Source organism: Muscardinus avellanarius (genome assembly GCF_963383645.1).
Source record: "Muscardinus avellanarius genome assembly, chromosome: 1".
Taxonomy (NCBI): domain Eukaryota; kingdom Metazoa; phylum Chordata; class Mammalia; order Rodentia; family Gliridae; genus Muscardinus; species Muscardinus avellanarius.
In genome coordinates, this window is record NC_137786.1 from 139,824,127 (window position 1) to 139,845,435 (window position 21,309).

A 21,309-nucleotide genomic window follows, 5' to 3' on the forward strand; every position below is an offset into this window, starting at 1 on the left:
GAGACTGAGGCACAAGGATTGCAAGTGTGAAGCAATTCTGGGTGACTTAGCAATATCCTGTGTCAAAATAAAGAATAAAAAGGGGAGAAAGGAGAGAAAGGAAAGCGCGAGGAGCCGCTGCCACCGCCACCAGCGCCACCTAGCCGAGTCGAGACGAGAGCGGCCGCCGCCTCCCTCCTTCCCGCCGCCGGCCGCCGCGTTCTCGGACCAGTTCCAACAATCTGTTAAAACATGGTGGATTATTATGAAGTTCTAGGCGTGCAGAGACATGCGTCACCGGAGGATATCAAGAAGGCATATCGGAAACAGGCACTAAAGTGGCATCCAGATAAAAACCCTGAGAATAAAGAAGAAGCAGAGAGAAAGTTCAAGCAGGTAGCGGAGGCATACGAAGTGCTGTCGGATGCTAAAAAACGGGACATCTATGACAAATATGGCAAAGAAGGCTTAAATGGTGGCGGAGGAGGTGGGAGCCATTTTGACAGTCCGTTCGAGTTTGGCTTCACATTCCAGAACCCAGATGACGTCTTCAGGGAATTCTTCGGTGGAAGGGACCCGTTTTCATTCGACTTCTTTGAAGACCCATTTGAAGACTTTTTTGGGAGCTGAAGGGGTCCCCGAGGAAGCAGAAACCGAGGTGCTGGCTCGTTTTTCTCAGCTTTCAGTGGATTTCCATCATTTGGAGGTGGATTTTCTTCATTTGATACAGGCTTCTCTTCATTCGGGTCACTGGGCCATGGGGGCCTCACGTCGTTCTCCTCCACGTCATTCGGTGGCAATGGGATGGGGAGCTTCAAGTCTGTATCGACTTCTACCAAGATAGTGAACGGCAGGAAGATCACCACAAAGAGAATCGTTGAAAATGGTCAAGAACGAGTAGAAGTTGAAGACGGCCAGTTGAAGTCCTTGACCATCAATGGTGTGGCTGACCACGAGGCCCTGGCTGAAGAGCGCCTGCGCAGAGGCCAGCCTGCCCTGCCTGCCCAGCCCCAGCTCACCAGCGCCCACCTGCTGAAGCTATCCCGGCCCACGCTGGCAGCCAGGCCTGTGCCGCAGTCTCCCTTGGAGGACGACGAGGAGCAGGACAAGCGGGGCCCTGGCAGCTGGGACGTCCCCATGAGCTCAGCAGGGGTCAAAGAAGGCGGCAAGCGGAAGAAGCAGAAGCAGAAAGAGGAGTCGAAGAAGAAGAAGAAGTCGGCCAAGGGAAACCACTAGGCTGGCGCCGCAGATGCGCACAGCCTCGCCCGCGGGTGGTACGCTCGCCAGGCAGCGGCCCAGTGCCTGCCCAGGGCCCCTGGCTTAGCAGGATCACACGTGTGCTCACGGATTGGTAGGACGGGGTGCCGGAGCCGGAGGTGACATCGCCGGCGGCCCGTTAGCTATTTGGGACACAGCCTCAGCTTCCTCAATCTGCTTTCCCCAGCACCCACGCCGTGCGTGCCCCCTCTCAGTTTGGATGGCTCCTGCTCTATCCGACATCAGCCACTGTAGAAATACAGCAAGGTGCAGACAGGCAACTGTGTGTCCGTGAGATGGTTTCTTCTCCAGGATGCTGCGGTGATGGGAATGGGAGTGTAAGCAAGCGTGGTGGAACCGAAGGTCACACACACCGCGCCTTGAACCTGGCCGCACGCCAGGCACTGTCCCGATCCAGCCGCACACAGTAGGCCAGCAGTCACTTGAGACGGAGTCGTCCTTATATTTATTCTATTTTTAATCCTATAGGTAGTTTGCATTCGACCTCAGATTGTTTAGTTTATGTTAAATCTTGTTTCTTGGATCTTTTTCCTTGCTCTTTAGTAAAAAAGTATTACTTGGAGGTTTCCTGTAGTTTTTTAAGCTTTCATGCTGGTGAAAAACAGGCTAGTTCTTCACACACACACACACACACACACACACACACACACACACACTCTCTCTCTCTCTCTCTCTCTCTCTCTCTCTTCTCTCTCTCTCTCTCTCTCTCTCTCTCTCTCTCTCTCTCTCTAAAAGCTTGAACTAAATATTTTTGTTTGTAAACATTGGCCCTTCTGAACAACTTGGCTTACCTAGCGCAGCTTTGCCCGGCTTCCCGCGGCCGCTGGCTTGCATGGTGTTTTGCCTCTTAACCACTGTTTCTGCTGAGCACCACACGGGCCTGGCATTGCCCACCATCTTGCCTTCGGCTTCCTCCGGGAGACAGGTGCCCCTGGCCTTTGACGTGAGGCTCTGTCATCCTCTCAGAAGCGAGGGCATTGTGAGAAGCATTGGTGGGTTTTAAAATGCCAGCAGAGTTGAAACTGGGTACATGTGGTAGGACCTCTGCAGCGGTGCCCGCAGAAGCCGTGAGCCGGCGTCCCTGCGGCAGGCGGCCAGTGGGGCGCAGAGGAGTTTGCTGTGTGTGTTTGGTGTTGGTGGGAGGTGGCGGGCCGTTGGGTAGAGAGCAGATTGCCATTGAATGCTTTTTGTGGAAGATGTGACTCCTGACGTGTAATGTATTTTGATGCTACCTACATAAATAAAACGTAAGCACCGAGAAAAAAAAAAAAAAAAAAAAAGAATAAAAAGGGCTTGGAGTGTAGCTCAGTGAATCCCCAGTACTGCACAAAGACAAAAAGCAACTACCATGGATACAGTTGTTGCTTTTGCCCCCCAACTGATGCAGTTTTTAAAAGCCTTTTGTTCCAGCTTTCTTTTCTGTTCTTATCCCTTATGTTCACAACCAGTTCACTTTTTTTTTTATTGTTTTATTGTTTTATTTTTTAATTTTATTTATTTTTATTTTTTTATCTTTTATTGAACATAAATAGTATACATTTAAACTATATTTGGTGCCCTCTCCCCCTGCCCCCGTTTTCCCTTCCCCCCTCCCACCAATGGTTGTCCAGGTTAACCATGTCTTATTCATAATTTTACACATGTTCAGGTATAGACCCTCATTAATCAAGATCAGCCTTCCTCCTCTCCTATCTTTCCATTCAAACTTAGCTAGTATTTCCCCTTCAATATCTGGAGTCCCACTGGTATCCTTTGTGTTTCCTAGTTTGGGCATATTAGAGGAAGCATATGCACCTTCTCCTTCTGTGCTTGGCTGATCTCACTTAACATAACGCTCTCCAAGACTTTCCATCTTCTTGCAAATGATATAATTTTGTTCTTCTTTATGGCTGAATAGAATTCCATTGTGTGTATTTCCCACAGTTTTGCTATCCATTCATCTGTTGATGGTGATCTGGGTTGGTTCCATATTTTGGCTATTACAAATTGTGCTGCTGTGAACATAAAGAAATCAGACAACAACAAATGCTGGCGAGGATGTGGGGGAAAAGGAACTCTTTTACACTGTTGGTGGGAATGCAAACTAGTTCAACGACTATGGAGATCTGTATGGAGATTTCTAAGAAAGGTGGGAATAGATCCACCATATGATCCAGCTATACCACTCCTGGGTATCTTTCCAAAGGGGTTGAATTCAGAGAAATACAGCAACATATGCACAACCAGTTCACTTTCTACTCTTTGGCTTTTTAATCTTTTGTCTCTTTTTAATTTTTAAATTTTTTATTTTTGTGGTACTGGGTGTAAGGCCCTAATACCCAGCTGTGATCCCACAGTTACTGGAATTCCCCCACTGTGCCCAAGAAACCAAAATTGTTTAGTAGTTTGAAATTTTTGTTAATGCTCTTCCCCAGTTTTTGAGGGGGTTAAAGTAACATCCTGCCTACCCTTTGGTAAATGTAGCAAGCATAGATTAACATCCTGCCTACCTATGGTCAATATCCTGGAACACCAAGCCCCACTCCAGACAAAGTTGCAGTTTTGTCAGACAATAACAATGGGCCTCCCCCTTACCCTCAGCCACCTGTACATGGCTTTTGCCTTTAAAAACCCCTTGTAAGTTCAGCTCTTGGTCACAGTTCTGAACCGAGCGCAGACTGCTTCCCTAGCCTGACTAGTCTGTTTTTTTTTCCCCCCGCAGCTAAATAAACTGATCTTCCAAGTTTGTTTGATGCTCTTGTTTCCTGTTCCTGCGACATCGGCCTGGGCACAACATTTTGAGGGCTCGTCCGGGATCAGAGGAAGAGCCCCCAGCTTGGGATCAGTTTACCTGGAAACACTCAGTGAGTACCATTCTTTTTTTGGTCTCGGCATTGATTTTCTAAAGTCTGGACAATCTGGGGCTCATTAGAGAACAGGCAGACGAGCTATTGGTCTCTGAGTCGGTAGAGTCGGAAGGAAGCTCGGACTCCACCACTGGCCATTGGGCTGTTCACCTACGGCCCTTTGGACCTGGTCAGAATCGTCCTCTGGGAGTCCCTGTATGCAGCGTTCTTTTTTTCTCAGCTGATACTCCTCTGTCTGTTCATTGTCAGTGTCATTCTTCTCTGTCTGTCCTTTGTTTTTTCTCAGATGATACTATGGGCAAGTCAGTCTCGTCTGTCCTCGTCACCTACTGATTTACTCAGTGCTCATTTTGCAGATTTCCAACAAGTGGCCACTCTTTCTGGCGACACTGTGAGCCTTGAAAACTTTCATCAATACTCTTCTTAGCAGTGGCCCACTTTTGGTACAGGTTGGCCTCCTGAGAGCTCTTCTGACCCCCGTCTCGTTTTCAGGACCCGCAATGTCATCTCTGCCCACCCTGGACATCCTCACCAGGTTCCCTATATCATGGCTTGGAACAGCTTATTAGTGAGCTGCCCAAGTGGCTCAAGTCCCTTTTGCCTCACGTCTCTCCCAAATCATCTTCCCCATTTGTCTTCCCTCTGTCTTCAGATGCCGATGACCTCCACTCCCCAACTGACCTTCCTGTCCTTCTGTGCCCCCCGACCCAACCTCTTCAGTTCTGGATCTCTCTCCGCCACCCCCCTGTAGTGATGATCCTTCCCCTGTCACCACCTCCAGCAGGGGCGATCAACTCTCCCCATCCTACCCTAGCCCCCACCATACTCACTCTGCCCCCACCCTTTGAGGCTTTATCTCCTGAGGCCTCCAGGAGCTCTTCCCCTGTAACTCGAGCCCTTCCCCTCTGAGTTTCAAGGCCCCCAGATAAAGGAGGTAGAGTTTTTATGGTATATCAGCCTTTTTCAAAGAGTGACTTGTATAACTGGAAACAACAAAACCCTTCTTTTTCTGAAAATCCCCAAGCTCTCATTTCTCTCCTAGAAACTATATTTATTAATCATCAACCCACTTGGGAGGGTATCCGGCAACTCCTCCAAACCCTATTTACTACAGAGGAGAGAGACCACATCAAAAGGGAAGCAAGAAAGTGGGTTATTGGGGACAACAGGAGGTATGTGGAAGACTTGCTCCAAATCGAGCAGGCCTTCCCATCCTCCCAGTAGGATTATAATACAACTGAAGGAAAGGAGGTGCTAAAGGTATATCACCGATTTCTACTGGGGGGGGGTTCCGGGCAGCTGCAAGGCACCCCACAAATTTGTCTAAAGTTAGTCAGGATGTGCAGGGTAAAAACGAATCTCTAGCCACGTTCCTCAAGCACCTCCTAGAGGCTTATAGGACATACACTCCTGCCGATCCAGAGGCAGCTGAAAACCAGCAGGCCACCAACATCGCCTTTGCTACCCAGGAAGCTCTGGACATCAGGAAAGAGATCCAGAAGATTGATGGCTTTGAAGGTTAAAATCTTCCTGAATTGGTAGAAATACTTTCTAAAATCTATAACAACCAAGAGACCCCAGAGGATCGCCAGACTAGTGGACTGGCCAAGTATTGGTTGCTGCTGGCCTGGAAGACACCCAGAGGAGGGGACATCTTTATAATACAGAAACAACAAAGGAGCACAATGAAAACTCCTGCCCAATCAGTGTGCCTACTGTAAAGAACTAGGGCACTGGAAAGGGGAGCGTCCCCAGAGGAAGGGCAAGGGCAGGCCTATACAGACCCTTGAGCTAGGCCCTGACGATGGGGCTCGCCACCCCTCCTCAAGCCCTGGGTAACAACCGATGTGGAGGGGCAACCGGTGCAGTTTATGGTTGATACTGGGGCACATCACTCAGTCTTTAAAAAAAAACAACCTAGGGAGCCCTTTTAACCAATCTGCGTGAGTACAAAGGGCCACAGGAACAAATCTTTACCCATGGACTACCAGGTGCTCTGTGGATCTTGGAAAAAGGACAGTTACACACTCCTTCATAGATATTCCTGACTGCCCTTACCCCTTGGGAAGAGATCTACTAGCTAAAATGGGCACCAGCATTCACTTTGGCCCAAACAGGTCCAGGTCACCTCATCTGACCTGATTTGTGTGCTTAGCCTGGATGATGACCATCGACTTTTTGAAGATCCCCCCCAACCCAGAAAAAGCAAATTTGGCTCACCTCTCCAAACTCCTGGAGGACTTTGTCTGGGCAGAAAGCAACCCACCGGGATTGTCCAGTCATTTGGCACTGGTTGTTGTAATCCTAAAGGTTACTGCTACCCCATTTTAGGTCAAACAATACCCCCTGACCCTGGCCACCAGGGAGGGAATACAAAAGCACATCCATCAGCTAATGGACTATGACATATTGATCCTGTGCCATTCACCCTAGAATACACCCCTGCTTCCAGTCTTAAAGCCAGGAACAAAAGAATACAGGCCAGTACAGAACCTATGGGAGGTCAACAAAAGGATGGAGGATACACACCCAACCTTCCCTAACACTTATACTCTTCTGAGCTCTCTGCCACCAGACAGAACTATCTATACTGTCTTGGACTTAAAGGATATCTTCTTCAGTGTTCCCCTGTAAAGAAAGAGCCATGCCCTCTTCGCCTTCGAGTGGCAGGACCTGGAGGAGGGCTTTCATGGACAGTTGACTTGGACCAGAGTGCCTCAAGGGTTTAGAAACTCGCCCACCATCTTTGATGAGGTCCTACACAAAAACTTGGGTGAGTACCACCTACAGCACCCAGAGGTTACACTTCTTCAGTATGTTGATGATCTTCTGGTGGAAGCCCCTGATATTCCCACCTGTCTTTTGGCCACTAGGGGACTGTTAGCCACCCTGGAAACTCTGGGCTACAAGGTATCAGCCAAAAAGGCCCAGGCATGCTCCCCAGATGTGACTTACCTGGGCTATGTCCTTCAGGATGGAAAGAGATGGCTGTCACCTGCCAGAAAACAAACTATCCTCAGTATACCCTCCCCCACTAGCCAGAGAGGGGTAAGGGAATTCTTGGGTTCAGCCAGATTTTGTAGACTCTATATACTGGGTTTTGCTGAGCTAGACCAGCCCTTATTTGAGAGCACAAGGGGTACAGAGGAAACTTTCACCTGGATAGAGGAATAGGAACAGGCCTTTCAAAGCATTAAAAAGGCACTTTTAGAAGCATCAGCCTTGGCCCTCCAAGACATCTCCAAACCTTTTCAAATCTTTATAGATGAAAAACAAGGAATTGCAAAAGAGGTACTAACTCAACAATTTGGGCTTTGAAAGCAACCTGTGGCAGCAGGACGGCCGGCATGGCTGCAAATCATCGCTGTGACAGCACTCCTGGTAAAGGATGCTGATAAGCTGACTTTGGAACAGCCACTTACTGTCATGACTCCCCACTCTGTGGAGGGGGTCCTTAAGAATCCCCCAGACAGGTGGCTGACTCACTAACAAGCTCTACTACTTAACCCGCCTAGAGTCACTTTCCATCCTAGCTCAGCTCTTAACCCTGCTACCCTATTGCCCAACCCGGACTTGGATGTGATCCATAACTGTGTTGAGGTCCTTCAGCAGGTCCAAGGGACGAGGCCAGACCCGAAAGACAGTCCATGGCCATACCCAGACCTGACTCTGTTCATGGATGGTAGTAGTTTGCTACAGGATGGAGAGAAGAGGGCAGGTGCAGTGGTTGTAATTGAGCAAAAGACCCTGTGGGAGGAACCCCTACCCCTGGAACCTCTTCCCAGAAGGCTGAATTTATTGCGCTAACTCAAGCCTTATGGTTAGGAAAAAATAAGACTGTAAACATTTATATTGACAGCAGATATGCATTTGCCACAGCTCATGTTCACAGCGCCATTTATCAAGAATGAGGACTGCTAAAAGCTGAAGGAAAGACCATCAAGAACAAAGTTGAAATTCTGGACCTCTTCTCAGCTCTGTGGCTCCCTGAAAAAGTGGCTATCATCCATTGTCCTGGACACCAAAAAGGAAATTCGCTGGAAGCCCAGGGCAACAGAAAGGTTGACCAAGAAGCACGAGCCAGAGTGACTAGAAAAATCTTAGTGGCACTGCCATGTCGAGTATTGCCAGAAAAGCCTGCGTACAGCAAATTAGACTTGGAATACATCAAGACTTTCCCTTACAATTATCAAAAGAACCATTGGTATTATATCACAGAAGGAAAAATTATCCTGCCTAGCATATAGGTAGGGTACTGATCCAGCACCTACATCAAGGAACACACCTGGGAGAGCATAAGATGGCCGATTTGTTAACTGCTACCGCATCTTTTGCAGATCTTGAGAAAGCGCAATCAGGGGATCCCCCATGAAAAATGTCCAGCATTCCTTTCTTCATAAAATTATTTTAAGATTAATTGGATTAATATGTATAATTGGAATTTTATGTATAAACATTATAACTAAAACTGATGGGCAGTGGCTTGTGAGAGACTCAGGCAGCAAAGATTTTTTCCCAAGGATAAAGATATTGGGCCAAACATTAAGTTCAAACTGACCTTAGTTTAAGCCAATGTATAAGATTAAGTTTGAGTCAGCCTTATAAAGTAAGACAAAGCATGCTATGATTAATTAAATGTCTGACACCTTCACCTGAAGTATGTAAATAATAACTTTTTCCGTCCTTGGCGATCCTGCTTGCATGACTATGCCTTTGCTTTTCTGCCAACAAAAAAAGTATAAAAACTCTAACAAATCCTGAATAAAATGGAGAAAGGTTGAATCTAATTCATGTGGTCATCTTCTCTCATCGACCTCGGCTTCCCCTCATCAACACACGAACCTCGACTCTGCTAGGGCTGGACCCCGGCAGTTAACTGCCACCTTCCAGATTCAAGGACGCAAAACATTACTTTCTGACATGGTCTCTCGGTGTGTAGCTTGCCAAGCTATCAATCCCGTCATATCACAAGGACCAGTGGGAAAGAGAGAAAGAAGTGCCTTGCCTGGCATCCATCGGGAGCTGGATTTTACAGAAGTCAAACCAAGTCAGTATGGTTACAGGTATCTTTTATTTTTATTTTTATTTTTTTTTTTTTTGGTGGTACTGAGATTCCTGGAAACCCTTCTCTCTCCGGGGTACACTCCCAGACCTATTTTATAATTTTTTTATTTTTGGAAACAGGGTCTCTTAAGCCAGCGCAGCTGGCTTCAAACCTGCGCGATCCTCCTGTCTCTACCACCCAAGCGCAGGGATTACGAGCATGTGCCACCATGCCCAGTATATCTTTTAATTTTTGTAGACACCTTTTCAGGATGGACTGAAGCTACCAAGAAGAAAACAACTCAAGTAGTCACCAAAAAACTCCTGGAAGAACTCATTCCCAGGTATGGGTGAAAGGCTCCATTTAGAAGAAAAAATCATAAGCCCCTAGCAGCCAGCTAATAGTTTAAAAGAAAAGTATATTTTACTGCAGCTTACAGTTTAGGAATGTAAAATATGTGATAAGCCCACCCCATCTTATCTATACTGACTGGGTCAGAGCACCTTGACCCGGGAGCTTACTGACTACACCTGGTATTGTATCTAACACTTGACTACAGAATGTACCTTTCAAATGATTCTGTAATTTTCTGTAAACGCATGCAATCTAGCCCCAACCCCCCTAACTAGTGGTCTTTTCCCTATAAATACCCTCAGTTTCAGTGGCTTGGGGCCGAACTCCTATACGAGTCGGCCCCAGTGCACTGGCTCCTTAATAAACTTTTACCTTTTGCTTTTGCATCAAGGAGATTAAAGTTTCTCGTGTGTTCTTGCTGTCGTCGCTTATCCCGAGGCTGATTGAGGGTCTCCCCTCGGCGGGGGTCTTACATGGGCTACCCCTAGCATTAAGCTCAGACAATGATCCAGCTTTCACTTCTCAGGTAAGCCAGCTTTTATCTAAAGTTTTGGTGATAAATTGGAAATTTTATTGTTTATACCATCTTCAAAGTTCAGAGAAGGTAGAGAGAATTAACCTTAGAAACTGGGGAAGACCGGACTGCCCTCCTTCCATTTGCCCTACTTAGGGCCAGAAACACCCCTTATATCCATGAGTTTACTCCCTATGAAATCTTAAATGGGGGACCCCCACCCCTCACTCCACAGCTACAGCCTGATCTACTGGCAGAGACCAGTGGGACACACCTTCTTAAAGCAGTGCAGGCCTTACAAAGAGTGCAAAATCTTCCCCTTTGTCAGGTTCACAGGCTCCCTCCCTTAAAGCCCCATGATTTTAAGCCTGGAGACCTGGTGTAGGTCCAAAGACATCAGAGGGAAACCTTGGGCCACGTTGGAAGGGACCATTTCCCATCGTCTTGACAACTCCCACAGCAGTTAAAGTAGCTGGCGTCTGCCCATGGATACACCATTCTCACCTGAAACGCGCACCAGAAGCTGATGACCAACAGTGGCGTGTGTGCCAGCACCGAGATGATCCTCTCAAGATTCGCCTCTAATGTGCCATCTCAGACCAGGACAATGTCAGATAAGCCTCTCAGTTCATGGACACCCACCCTCCCTGGGGCCCAAACCTGAATCAATGTTTTGATTCGGCCCATAACTCCAGGGGAGAATGTAAGACCCTAACACCCAGCTGCGATCCCACAGTTACTGGAATTCCCCCACTGTGCCCAAGAAGACAAAATTGTTTAGTAGTTTGAATCTTTTTTTAATGCTTTTCCCAAGTTTTTCAGGGGGTTAATGTAACATCCTGCCTACCCTCTGGTAAATGTAGCATGCATAGACCAACATCCTGCCTACCCTATGGTCAACACTATGGAACACCAAGCCACACTGCAGACAAAGTTGCAGTTTTTTCAGAAAATAACAGTGGGCCTCCCCACTACCCTCAAAAAACCCTTGCATGTTCAGCTCTTGGTTACAGTTCTGGACTGAGTGCAAGACTGCTTCCCTAGTCTGGCTAGTATGTCTTCCCTGCTTCCCGCAGTTAAATAAACTGATCTTCCAAGTTCAGTTGGTGCTCTCTTTCTCTGTTCCTGCAACATCAGCCTAGGCACAACACTGGGGATAGAACCCAGGGGCTTTCTACCTCCACGCTACACCCCTGGACCTATTTTTATATTTTATTTGGAAACAGAGTCTCACTAAGTTGTGGAGAGCCTCACTAAGAAGCTGAGGCTGGCTTTGAACCTGTGCAATCCTCCTGTCTCAGCCTCCCAAACACTAGGATTACAAGCATGTGCCACCATGCCCGACTGTGTGTGTGTGTGTGTGTGTGTGTGTGTGTGTGTGTGTGTGTTGTGTGCGCGCACGTGCTCATATCTTGGCTGTTGTTACTGTTCATTGGAGATGACAATTTATATAAAGTAAAACGCACAGATTTCAAGATTTGTGTAACCAACACTCTAATCAAGATGTAAAACATTTCTACCTGAGCGTTGTGGCTCACACCTGTAATTCCAGTTCTTCAGAGGCTGAAACAGGAGGATTACAGGTTCAAGGCCAACCTCAACAATTTAGTGAAACACTGTTTTGAAATAAAAAGGGCTGGGGGTGTAACTCAGAGGTAGAATCCTCTAGTACCAAACCCCAGTACCAAAAAAAAAAAAAACAAAGTAAAACATTAAAAATAATTATGTCCTTTTCATGTCTTAGCATTTTATATAATTAGAATCATATACAGTAGATAATCTTTTGTGACAGGCTTTTTATCTCAATTTAATGGTTTAAAATTCAAATATGTTACATAGCAATCATTCATTAATTTTGTCAATCCCCAGTACCACAAAAACAAACCATCATTTGTGGTAAATTAGAATGGTATGGCATTAGAAATAAGTGGATTAGGTAGTCCAATAGATTAGGTGCTTGAGATTTATGGGAGTAACAGTAGCTATTAGGTCAGTGGAATTGAGTGGCTTTGTCTAAACTTGACTAAAGAAAAGGAGAAACAGGGAGTGACTGACCAGCAATTAAAAACTAAGTGTGATGCCAGGCGTGGTGGTGCACGCTTGTAATCCCCGCGCTTGGGAGGTGGAGACAGGAGGATCACGTAGGTTCAAAGCCAGCCGCACTGGCTTAAGAGACCCTGTTTCCAAAATAAAAACTATAAAAATAGGTCTGGGAGTGTAGCCCGGAAGTAGAAGGGCTTCCATCCCCAGTACCACCAAAAAAAACCCCAAAAAACAAAAAACAAAAAAACAAAACAAAATAAAAACTTAAGAAAGCCAGAAAGCCTTCTTGGTAGTATGTAAAAATGATATTGAGATAAAACTGAGAATTCAGCTCAGGACTTAATTAGCAGAAAAGGTAAGCTTCAAAGAAGTTTAAATTCACAGAAAAACAGGTCTACTGTGTCAACTAGTTTTATTTCCTTTTTGTTAATCTCTGCCTCTTAGAATATCTGATCCATTAGCATTTAAAGTTTAGGCTGGAGTGTAGATCAGTGGTAGGGTGTTTGCATGGCATAAATGAGGCCTTGAGTTCAATCCATAGCATAAAAAAAAACACAATTAAAGTCATTATTGAGGTGATTAGATTTAGCTCTCCTTTTATTACTTTTGTTGTTGCTCTATCCTTTTTTTACCTTTTTAAGATTATCTTTTAAATTAATTAATTAATTAATTTTTTATTTACTTACTTTTGTGTGTGTGGTAGTGGGGATTTAGCCCAGAGGCATTCTACCTCTGAGTTACATTCCCCCAGCCCTATTTATTTTTTTAATTTTAAAACAGTCTTACTAAGTTGTGGAGGGTCTCACAAGGTTGCTGAGGCTGGCCAAGAATCTGAGATCCTCCTGTGTCAGCCTCCCAAGTGGAGCATACCACTGGGCTTGGCTATTTATTTTGTACTAGGGCTGAACCCAGGGGCATTCTACCTCTGTGATATACCCCTAGTCCTTTTTATTTCATTTATTTTCTGAATGTGGTACTGGGAATTGAACCCAGCAGCATTCTACCTCTGAGCTACATCCCCAGCCCTATTTTATCTTTTTACTTTGAAATAAGGTTACACTAAATTGCTGAGGGCCTTGCTAAGTTGCTGAGGTTGTCCTCAACTGAGATCCTCCTGTCTCATCCTCCAAAGTACTGGGATTATAGGAAGGCGCCACCACACTCAGCTCTATTTTTTATTTATTTTTATTTTATTTTATTTTTGTGGGTCTGGGGATGGAACCCAGAGACATTTGACCTCCGAGCTACACCCTCTCCCCAATTTTTTATTCTTTATTTTGAAACAGGGTCTCACTAAGCTGCAGAGGGTCTCACTAAGTAGCTGAAGCTGTCTGCAAATTGCGATCCTCCTGTCTCAGCCTCCCAAATGCTGGGATTACAAGTGTGAGCCACCACACTTGGCTTCTATTTCTTATTTTGAAACAAGGTTTCACTAATTTTCGGGGTCTCTCTAAGTTGCTGAGCCTAGCTTTGAACCTGTAATCCTTCTGCCTCAGCCTCTAGGTGGGTGCCACCATGTTTAGCCCGACTTCACTTTTTAAATTTTTTATAAACTTCTTTTTTTTTTTTTTTTTTTTTGCGGGTCTGGGGATGGAACCCAGGGGCATTTGACCTCCGAGTTACACCCCCTGCCCTATTTTTTATTTTTTATTTTGAAACCGGGTCTCACTGAGTTGCAGAGGGCCTCACTAAGTAGCTGAGGCTGTCCGCGAACCATGATCCTCTGGTCTCAGCCTCCCAAATACTGGGATTTCAAGCTTGCACCACCACGCCTGGCTTATAAACTTCTTTTTTAAGTCACCTATTAGACTTTCTCTTTCTCTTTCTCTCTTTTTTTCTTTCTTTTCTTTTCTTCTCTTCTCTTTGACAGTATTGGAGATTGAGCCCAAGGCCTGGTACATGAGGCAAGCTCTCTGCCACTGAGATATAACCCCAGACCCTAAAATGATGTTATACACTTTCATTATAGGTTCTGAAATTTTCATTTTGGTCTCACTTTTTATCTGTTGGAGTTTTCTACCTTTTTATTTATTGCAAGTACATTTTCTTTTATTTTACCAAGCATAGTTATCACATGTAATCGGATGTTCTTGTGTAATACTTCCAACAACTGAGTCTGGCCTATGTTGCTTTTCCCTTGAGAATAGGTACCAACTTTTCCTGGTTCTTTATATATCAAGTAATGTTAGAGTGTATCTTGGACATTGTAAGTATCATTTTGTCAAGACCTTAGATTCTGTAATATCTAAAGAGCAAGAGAGTTGCCAGGAGTGGTGACACATGCTTGTTATCCCAGTGCTTGGGAGGCTGAGACAGGAGGATTGCACAGGTTTGAAGCCAGCCTCAGCTACTTAGTGAGGTTTTCAGCAATCTAGTGAGACCCTGTTTCCAAATAAAATATAAAAAAGGTCCAGGAGTATAGCCCGGAGGTAGAAAGCCTCTGGGTTCCACCCCCAGTACCACCAAAAAAAATTTAAAAAAATAATAATAATAAAATAAAATAAAGAGCAAGAGTGAAGGGTGTGTGTAAAACATGTTCTTGGTTGGAGCAGCAGTGCGTATGCCTGGGAGACTTGGGAGGCTGAGGCAGAAGCTTCAGCAACCTCCTGAGATTCTCAGGGACCTAAGGAGACCGTTTCAAAACAAACAGCAACCGGGCGTGGTGGCGCACACTCGTAATCCCAGCATTCAGGAGGCTGAGACTGGAGGATTGCTAAATTGCGAGGGTCCTCAGCTACTTAGTGAGGCCCTCCGCAACTTAGTGAGACCCTGACTCAAAATAAAGAAAAGAACAAACAAAATAGGGGGCTAGAGATAAATGGGGGGGCTAGGTCAGAGGTAGAATGCCCTAGTACAAAAAACAAACCAACAAAAGAGCAGTGGGGGACACAAATTAAGAGCCAGGCATGGTGGCACACATCTGTAATCTCAGTACTTGGAAGGCTGAGACAAAAGGATTGCAGGTTGGAGGCCAGCCTCCGTAACTTAGTGAAGCTGTCAGCCACTTAGAAAGACCCTGTTTCCAAATAAAAAATAAAATAGGGTTTGGAGGGTAGCTCAGAGGTAGAATGCCACTGGATCCAATCCCTAGCATCAAAAAAAGGAAGGGGGCTGGGATGTAGCTCAGTGGTAGAGCCCTACTGAGTTTCAACCCTAATATCACACACACACACACACACACACACACACACACACACACGTATGTATATATTTATGTGTGTATATACATAGTCTTTTTTTTGTGTGGTACTGGGGATGGAACCCAAGGGGCATTTTACCTCTGAGATACACCCCCAGCCCTATTTTTTTATTCTTTATTTTGAAACAGGCCTCACTAAGTAGCTGAGGCTGTCCACGATCCGTGATCCTCTGGTCTCAGCCTCTCGAATGCTGGGATTACAAGTGTGTGCCGCCACGCCCGGCTTAGACATATTCTTTTGATGAATGTTAGTGCTTATATTGTAGCAGTAAATTTGGTTAAAATCAAACTTCAAACTGCCTCTCGGTAAAGAACGACAGTGCAAAGAGCAGTCTGTTCCTCTTGCCCTTTTCTGGGGTGTTTGGTATCTGTAGCTGAAGGGCTGGCTAGAGACAAGGCAGAGCTTACACAAGAACCTGAGAAGTCGCTCCTGTGCCTCTGTCCTCTCAGCTCCCTTCCTTACACTTGTCTCTCGCTCAAGTTCTGGTTTATGCTTCCAAAGGCCAGACACCTATTTGGCTTTTTGTTAGAGCTCCACCCACACTGTGACTGTGGCCTCCAGCCTGAGTAAAGGTGCAAAAACAGACGCAAACCCTTTTTTTTTTTTTTTTTTTTTTGATGGTGGTATTGGGGTTCCTGGAAGCCCTTCTACCTCCGGGCTACACTCCCAGACCTATTTTATATTTTTGAAACAGGGTCTCTTAGGCCAGCGCGGCTGGCTTCGAACCTGTGCGATCCTCCTGTCTCCGCCTCCCAAGCGCGGGGATTACAAGCGTGCGCCACCACGCCCGGCCGATGCAAACACTTTGACAGAAATTTGGTCTATATTTTTATCCTTTTTAAATCTCTATCTCTACTCTTTGGGTAGAAGGTAGTCTTCTATTTGGTTGGTTGGTTGGTTGCTTTTGTAGTGCTAGGGATTGAACCCAGGGGCATTGTACCTCTGAGCTACACCATCAGCCTTATTATTATTATTATTATTATTATTTTTTTTTTTTTTTGCGGGTCTGGGGATGGAACCCAGGGGCATTTGACCTCCGAGCTACACCCCCTGCCCTATTTTTTATCCTTATTTTGAAACCGGGTCTCACTGAGTTGCAGAGGGCCTCACTAAGTAGCTGAGGCTGTCTGCGAACCACGATCCTCCGGTCTCAGCCTCCCGAATGCTGGGATTACAAGCGTGCGCCACCACGCCCGGCTCTATTATTATTATTATTATTATTATTATTATTATTATTATTATTATTTTGGTGGTCTGGGGGTGGAACCCAGGGGCTGTCTACCTACAGGCTATACTCCCAGACCTATTTTATATTTTATTTGGAAACAGGGCCTCACTGAGTTGCTGAGAGCCTCACTAAGTAGCTGAGGCTGGCTTCGAACCTGTGCGATCCTCCTGTCTCAGCCTCTCTGAAAGGTTGAAAATAGAGTTAGGGAGTTTAGGAGGGAGGTGCAAGCACCAACTGGGTTATCAGAGACTGCTGCTTTATTCGGACTCAACCCGGCACCCTCTGGGGAGTCAGTTGGCCATGGGGGAAGAGACTGACAGGCCGCGTTTCTGGAGAGTTGTGCATAGTCTCGACTGGCTGGCTGAGTCACGTGGTGCATCGGAGGCACTGATGTTTTATAGGCATGTCAATTCTCTCCCAACATCTGTAGTCTCGCCACCTCTGGAGTCTGTCTCATGATGTTTGGAGTCTCGAGGCACCTGGAGTCTCACGATATCTTCGCCTCTAGATTCCGGGGTTCCGCCTTCTGTTCCCACTGAGAGATCATGTCGGGGAGGGGAGAGACCCAACTTATCACTCCCCAAGCGCTGGGATTACAAGTGTGAACCACTATGCCCGGCTATTTTTTGGTTTTTTAGACAGGGTGTCACGAGGTTGCTGAGAGTCTCACTAAATTGCTGAGGCCAATCTCAACCTTTGATCCTCCTGTCTCAGCCTCCCGAGTACTGGAATTACAGGTATGCGTCACCACGCCCTCTTCATGTAGCTGTTTTTATTGTGTTCAGAGTTTATGATTATTATCTGTTGGAGAACAAGTTCATTAGAACCTTTCTCCTCTATAACAACAGCAGTACTGTTGGCTGATTCACCTTTTAAAATTTAGTTTGGTCTAAGAGCATGGAAAAGTGGAAAAGTGACTGTGTAGCATGTGCAGGCCCTAGGTTCAATCTCCAGCAACTCAATAAACAATTAAACTTCAACCTATCAAAGCTAGAATGGAAGGATAAGAGAGGAAGAAGGCTGAGGTTGATTAATGAAGGAGCTACATCCGAATTTGTTTAAAAATATAACATGGTTAACTTGGACACTCATTGTTGGGAGGGGGGAAGCAGAAAGGGGGAGGGCACCAATCATAGTCTGAATATATGCCATTTTCAATATGTTCCACATAAAAATAAAAAAAATTTAAAAAGCGACATTAAACTAAGCATGGTGGTGCATGCCTGTAATCCTAATACTTGGAAGGCTGAGACAGGAGGATTGTAGGTTCAAGCACAACCTCAGCAACCTGTTTAAAAAAAAAAAATAGGGCAGGGGTAGATCTTTGAGGTGGAATGCCTCCTTGGTTTACCTAGTACCACAAAAAAAAAAAAGAAAAAAAAAGGCAACACCATTTCAGCATTATTTTCAACATACGACACTATTTATATAAAAGGATAACACATATCCCTTGCTAAGGACTAAACATAGTCTTAAAAATAGCCATTACTAGCCAGGCGTGGTGGCGCACGCTTGTAATCCCTGCGCTTGGGAGGCAGAGAAAGGAGGATTGCTCAGGTACGAAGCCTGGCTTAAGAGACCATGTTTCCAAATTTAGAAAAAAAAAAAGTATAAAAATAGGTCTGGATGCCAGGCGTGGTGGCGCATGCTTGTAATCCCCGTGCTTGGGAGGCTGAGACAGGAGGATCGCACAGGTTCGAAGCTAGCATCAGCTGCTTAGTGAGGATCTCAGCAACTTAGTGAGACCCTGTTTCCAAATAAAATATAAAATAGGTCTGGGAGTATAGCCTGGAGGTAGAAAGCCTCTGGGTTCCACCCCCAGTTCCACCACCAAAAAAAAAATATAGGTCTGGAAGTGTAGCCTGGAGGTACAAGGGTTTCCAGGAACCCCAGTATCACCCCCCCACCCCCGCCAAAATGAGGAAGATGGCGGCGGCCGAACAGGACAAGCATTCCTCGGGGAAGCCCTGGATACCAGATCTTGGTTTAGTATCTGATCAGGACAACTGAAGGAGACACTTCCAGCCACGACTTCCCATCTAGAATACAGGAGAGAGAGTAGATAACGGCAAAATTAGAAACAAGATGACAAGGAGGCGCACGCCGTGCAAGAAAAGCGATTTTTGGAAGAACATTCCAGAAGGATTAGAGAAAAGACCACTTCAGCTGTACATGCTGGGGACTCTTTTTTTTTTTTTTTTTTTTTTTTTTTTTTTTTTTTTGGTGGTACTGGGGTTCCTGAAAGCCCTTCTACCTCCGGGCTACACTCCCAGACCTATTTTTACATTTTTATTTGGAAACAGGGTCTCCTAAGCCAGTGCACGCGGCTAGCTTCGAACCTGTGCGATCCTCCTGTCTCTGCCTCCCAAGCGCATGGATTACAAGTGTGCGCCACCATGCCCGGCTTGTTGGGGACTCTTAACAACACACCTTGTAAGAAAAATGAGCCGGACATGGTGGAGGGAGCCATGCAGTGCCGGGTGGGGAGCCGAGCCGTGTGTCCCGGACCTCAGCTCCTCTGTGCTGCGCCAGGGGCCGCAGTGCACCCGGAACAGGTGACCCTGCTCTACACGGTGAGGCTGTGGGCCTCCACTCTTGGAAGGGAGATAAAATTCATTGCTGTTTAGTGCTCGATCTCACAACCTCTTCAAAACACACATACTGTCTTCTCTTATTACAAAAAAAATATATTGGAGGGGGGCCTAGATGGAGGCAGCGGCAGCCAGGACTCAGGAGATGCAGACAAACTCTATCCAATTCACTTGGAACTTTTGGGGGAAAAAAATACACAAAGGGGGACTACCCCTGCCGCACATGCTTAAGAATTCTGGACATCATATCATGTAAGGAAGGAGCTCAGCAGAGAACCTGAAGGAAGGCAGTGCTGGCAGAGCAGTGGCGAGGCAGCACAGAGGCGCGGGTGCTAGTGCCAGCGGCAGAGGTGGAGGCTATTATTTTGGAGAGGCAGAGACCTGATTCAACCCACCTTGATCTACTGAAGAAATTGCACCAAAGTTAGAAATTGGAGGGGCAGACAGATCCAGTCCAGTCCACCTTGAGCTTTTGAGGAAATGTCCCCAAAAGTAGACTGACTGTTCCTGCCACACATGCTCAAGAAGTCTGGACAACATGCTAAGTGGCAAAAGGGTTTAGGGTATCAGAGGGAGCCCCAAAGAGCTGGGATGGGCCTACTGTGCTCCTTTGCACAGAGTGAGAGGCCAGGGTGCACGTGGAACAGCAGAGCCTGCTTTCCAAAGAGAAGCTATGGACCTCTGCCTTTGGAAGGGAAGACAAAATTTATTGCTACTAGGTATTTGGGGTCCCAGCTTTTGCAAAAGACATGTACTGATTTCTCATATTAAAAAAAAAAAAAAAGGAAGAATGCTGGGCGTGATGGCACACGCTTGTAATCCCTGCTCTTGGGAGGCAGAGACAGGAGGATCGCGCTGGTTCAAGGCCAGCCTTGCTGGCTCAAGAGACCCTGTTTCCAAATAAAAATATATATTAACAAAAAGAGATAGGTCTCTGGGAGTATAGCCCAGAGATAGAGGGGTTTCCAGTAACCTCAGTACTACTACTACTACTATTACTACTACTAATAATAATATAATTAATATTAATAATACGCGCTTGGAAGGCTGAGACAGGAGGATAGGAGGATTGCACGGGTTCGAAGCCAGCCTCAACTACTTAGTGAGGCTTTCAGCAACTTAGCGAGATCCTGTTTCCAAATAAAATATAAAAAAAAGTCTGGGAGTATAGCCCGGAGGTAGAAAGCCTCTGGGTTCCACCCCTAGTACCACCAAAAACAAATAATAATAATAATAATAATAATAATAATAATAATAATAATAATAGAAAAAAGGGATCATCTGTAGATGACCTGCTCATAGTGACAGAGACCAGAGCTCAATGCACAGCAAGGCCAGTGCCGGGGACTCTAAGACCAGGATAAGAGCCTGCCGGGCTACTAGGCCGGCGCCAGGGCCAGGGAGGCTGGGAATGGAGTCTGTCATAAGGCAAGGCCAGTACTAGGGCCTCTGTCCGAGGCTGGGGTCAGAGCCCGCTGAGGGGTGAGGCTGATGCCAGGGCCAGTGAGGCCGGGATCGGAGCCTGCTGTGAGGCAAAGCCAGTGCTTGGGCCTCTGAGGCCATGATCAGAGCCTGCCAAGTGGTTAGGCCAGTGCTGGAGCCAGTAAGGCTGGGATCGGAGACTACTGTGAGGAAAGGCCGGTAATGGGGCCTCTGAGGCTGGGATTGGAGCCTGCCGAGGGGTGAGGCCAGTGTCAGGGCCAGCGAGGCTGGGATCAGGACCTGCCATGAGGCAAGGCCAGTGCTAGGGCCTACGAGGCCAGGATCTGAGCCTGCCGAGGGGTGAGGCTGGTGCCGGGGCCAGCCTGGCTGGCATTGGGGCCTGCCATGAGGCCTTCGAGGTTGGGATCAGAGTCTTTCGAGAGGTAAGGCTGGAGCCAGGGCCAGCGAGGCCAGGATCAGACCCTGCCGTGAGGCAAGGCTGTTTCTGGTGCCTCCAAGGCTGGGATTGGAGCCTGCCAAGGGGTTAGGCCAGTGCCGGGGCCAGCAAGGCCAGGTTCAGAGCCTGCCATGACGCTAGGCCGGTGCTGGAGCCAGCGAGGCCAGGATCAGAGTCTGCCGGGTGGCCAGACCGGCGCCATGGCCTTCAGGAGTGGGATCAGAACTTGGAATACGGCTTACACAAAGAAATATCACAGAAAAAAGAAAAAAAAAAACAGATGCTTTCCCTAATATGCAAAAACTAGGAAGAAATGGGTAATAGGAGGAGATCTAGTTGAAGAAAGGGCCCTA

At 46.5% G+C, this 21,309-nt stretch overlaps 1 protein-coding gene across 1 annotated transcript; it reads left to right on the forward strand.

The window, feature by feature from the left end:
- Positions 1–231: 231 nt before the first annotated feature.
- LOC308275644 (dnaJ homolog subfamily B member 6-like) lies at positions 232–1,215 on the forward strand (the record flags this gene model as incomplete). Its single annotated transcript, XM_080714002.1, is given in 2 exon segments — positions 232–606; positions 610–1,215. Coding segments are annotated over 2 exon segments (981 nt in total).
- Positions 1,216–21,309: the final 20,094 nt, after the last annotated feature.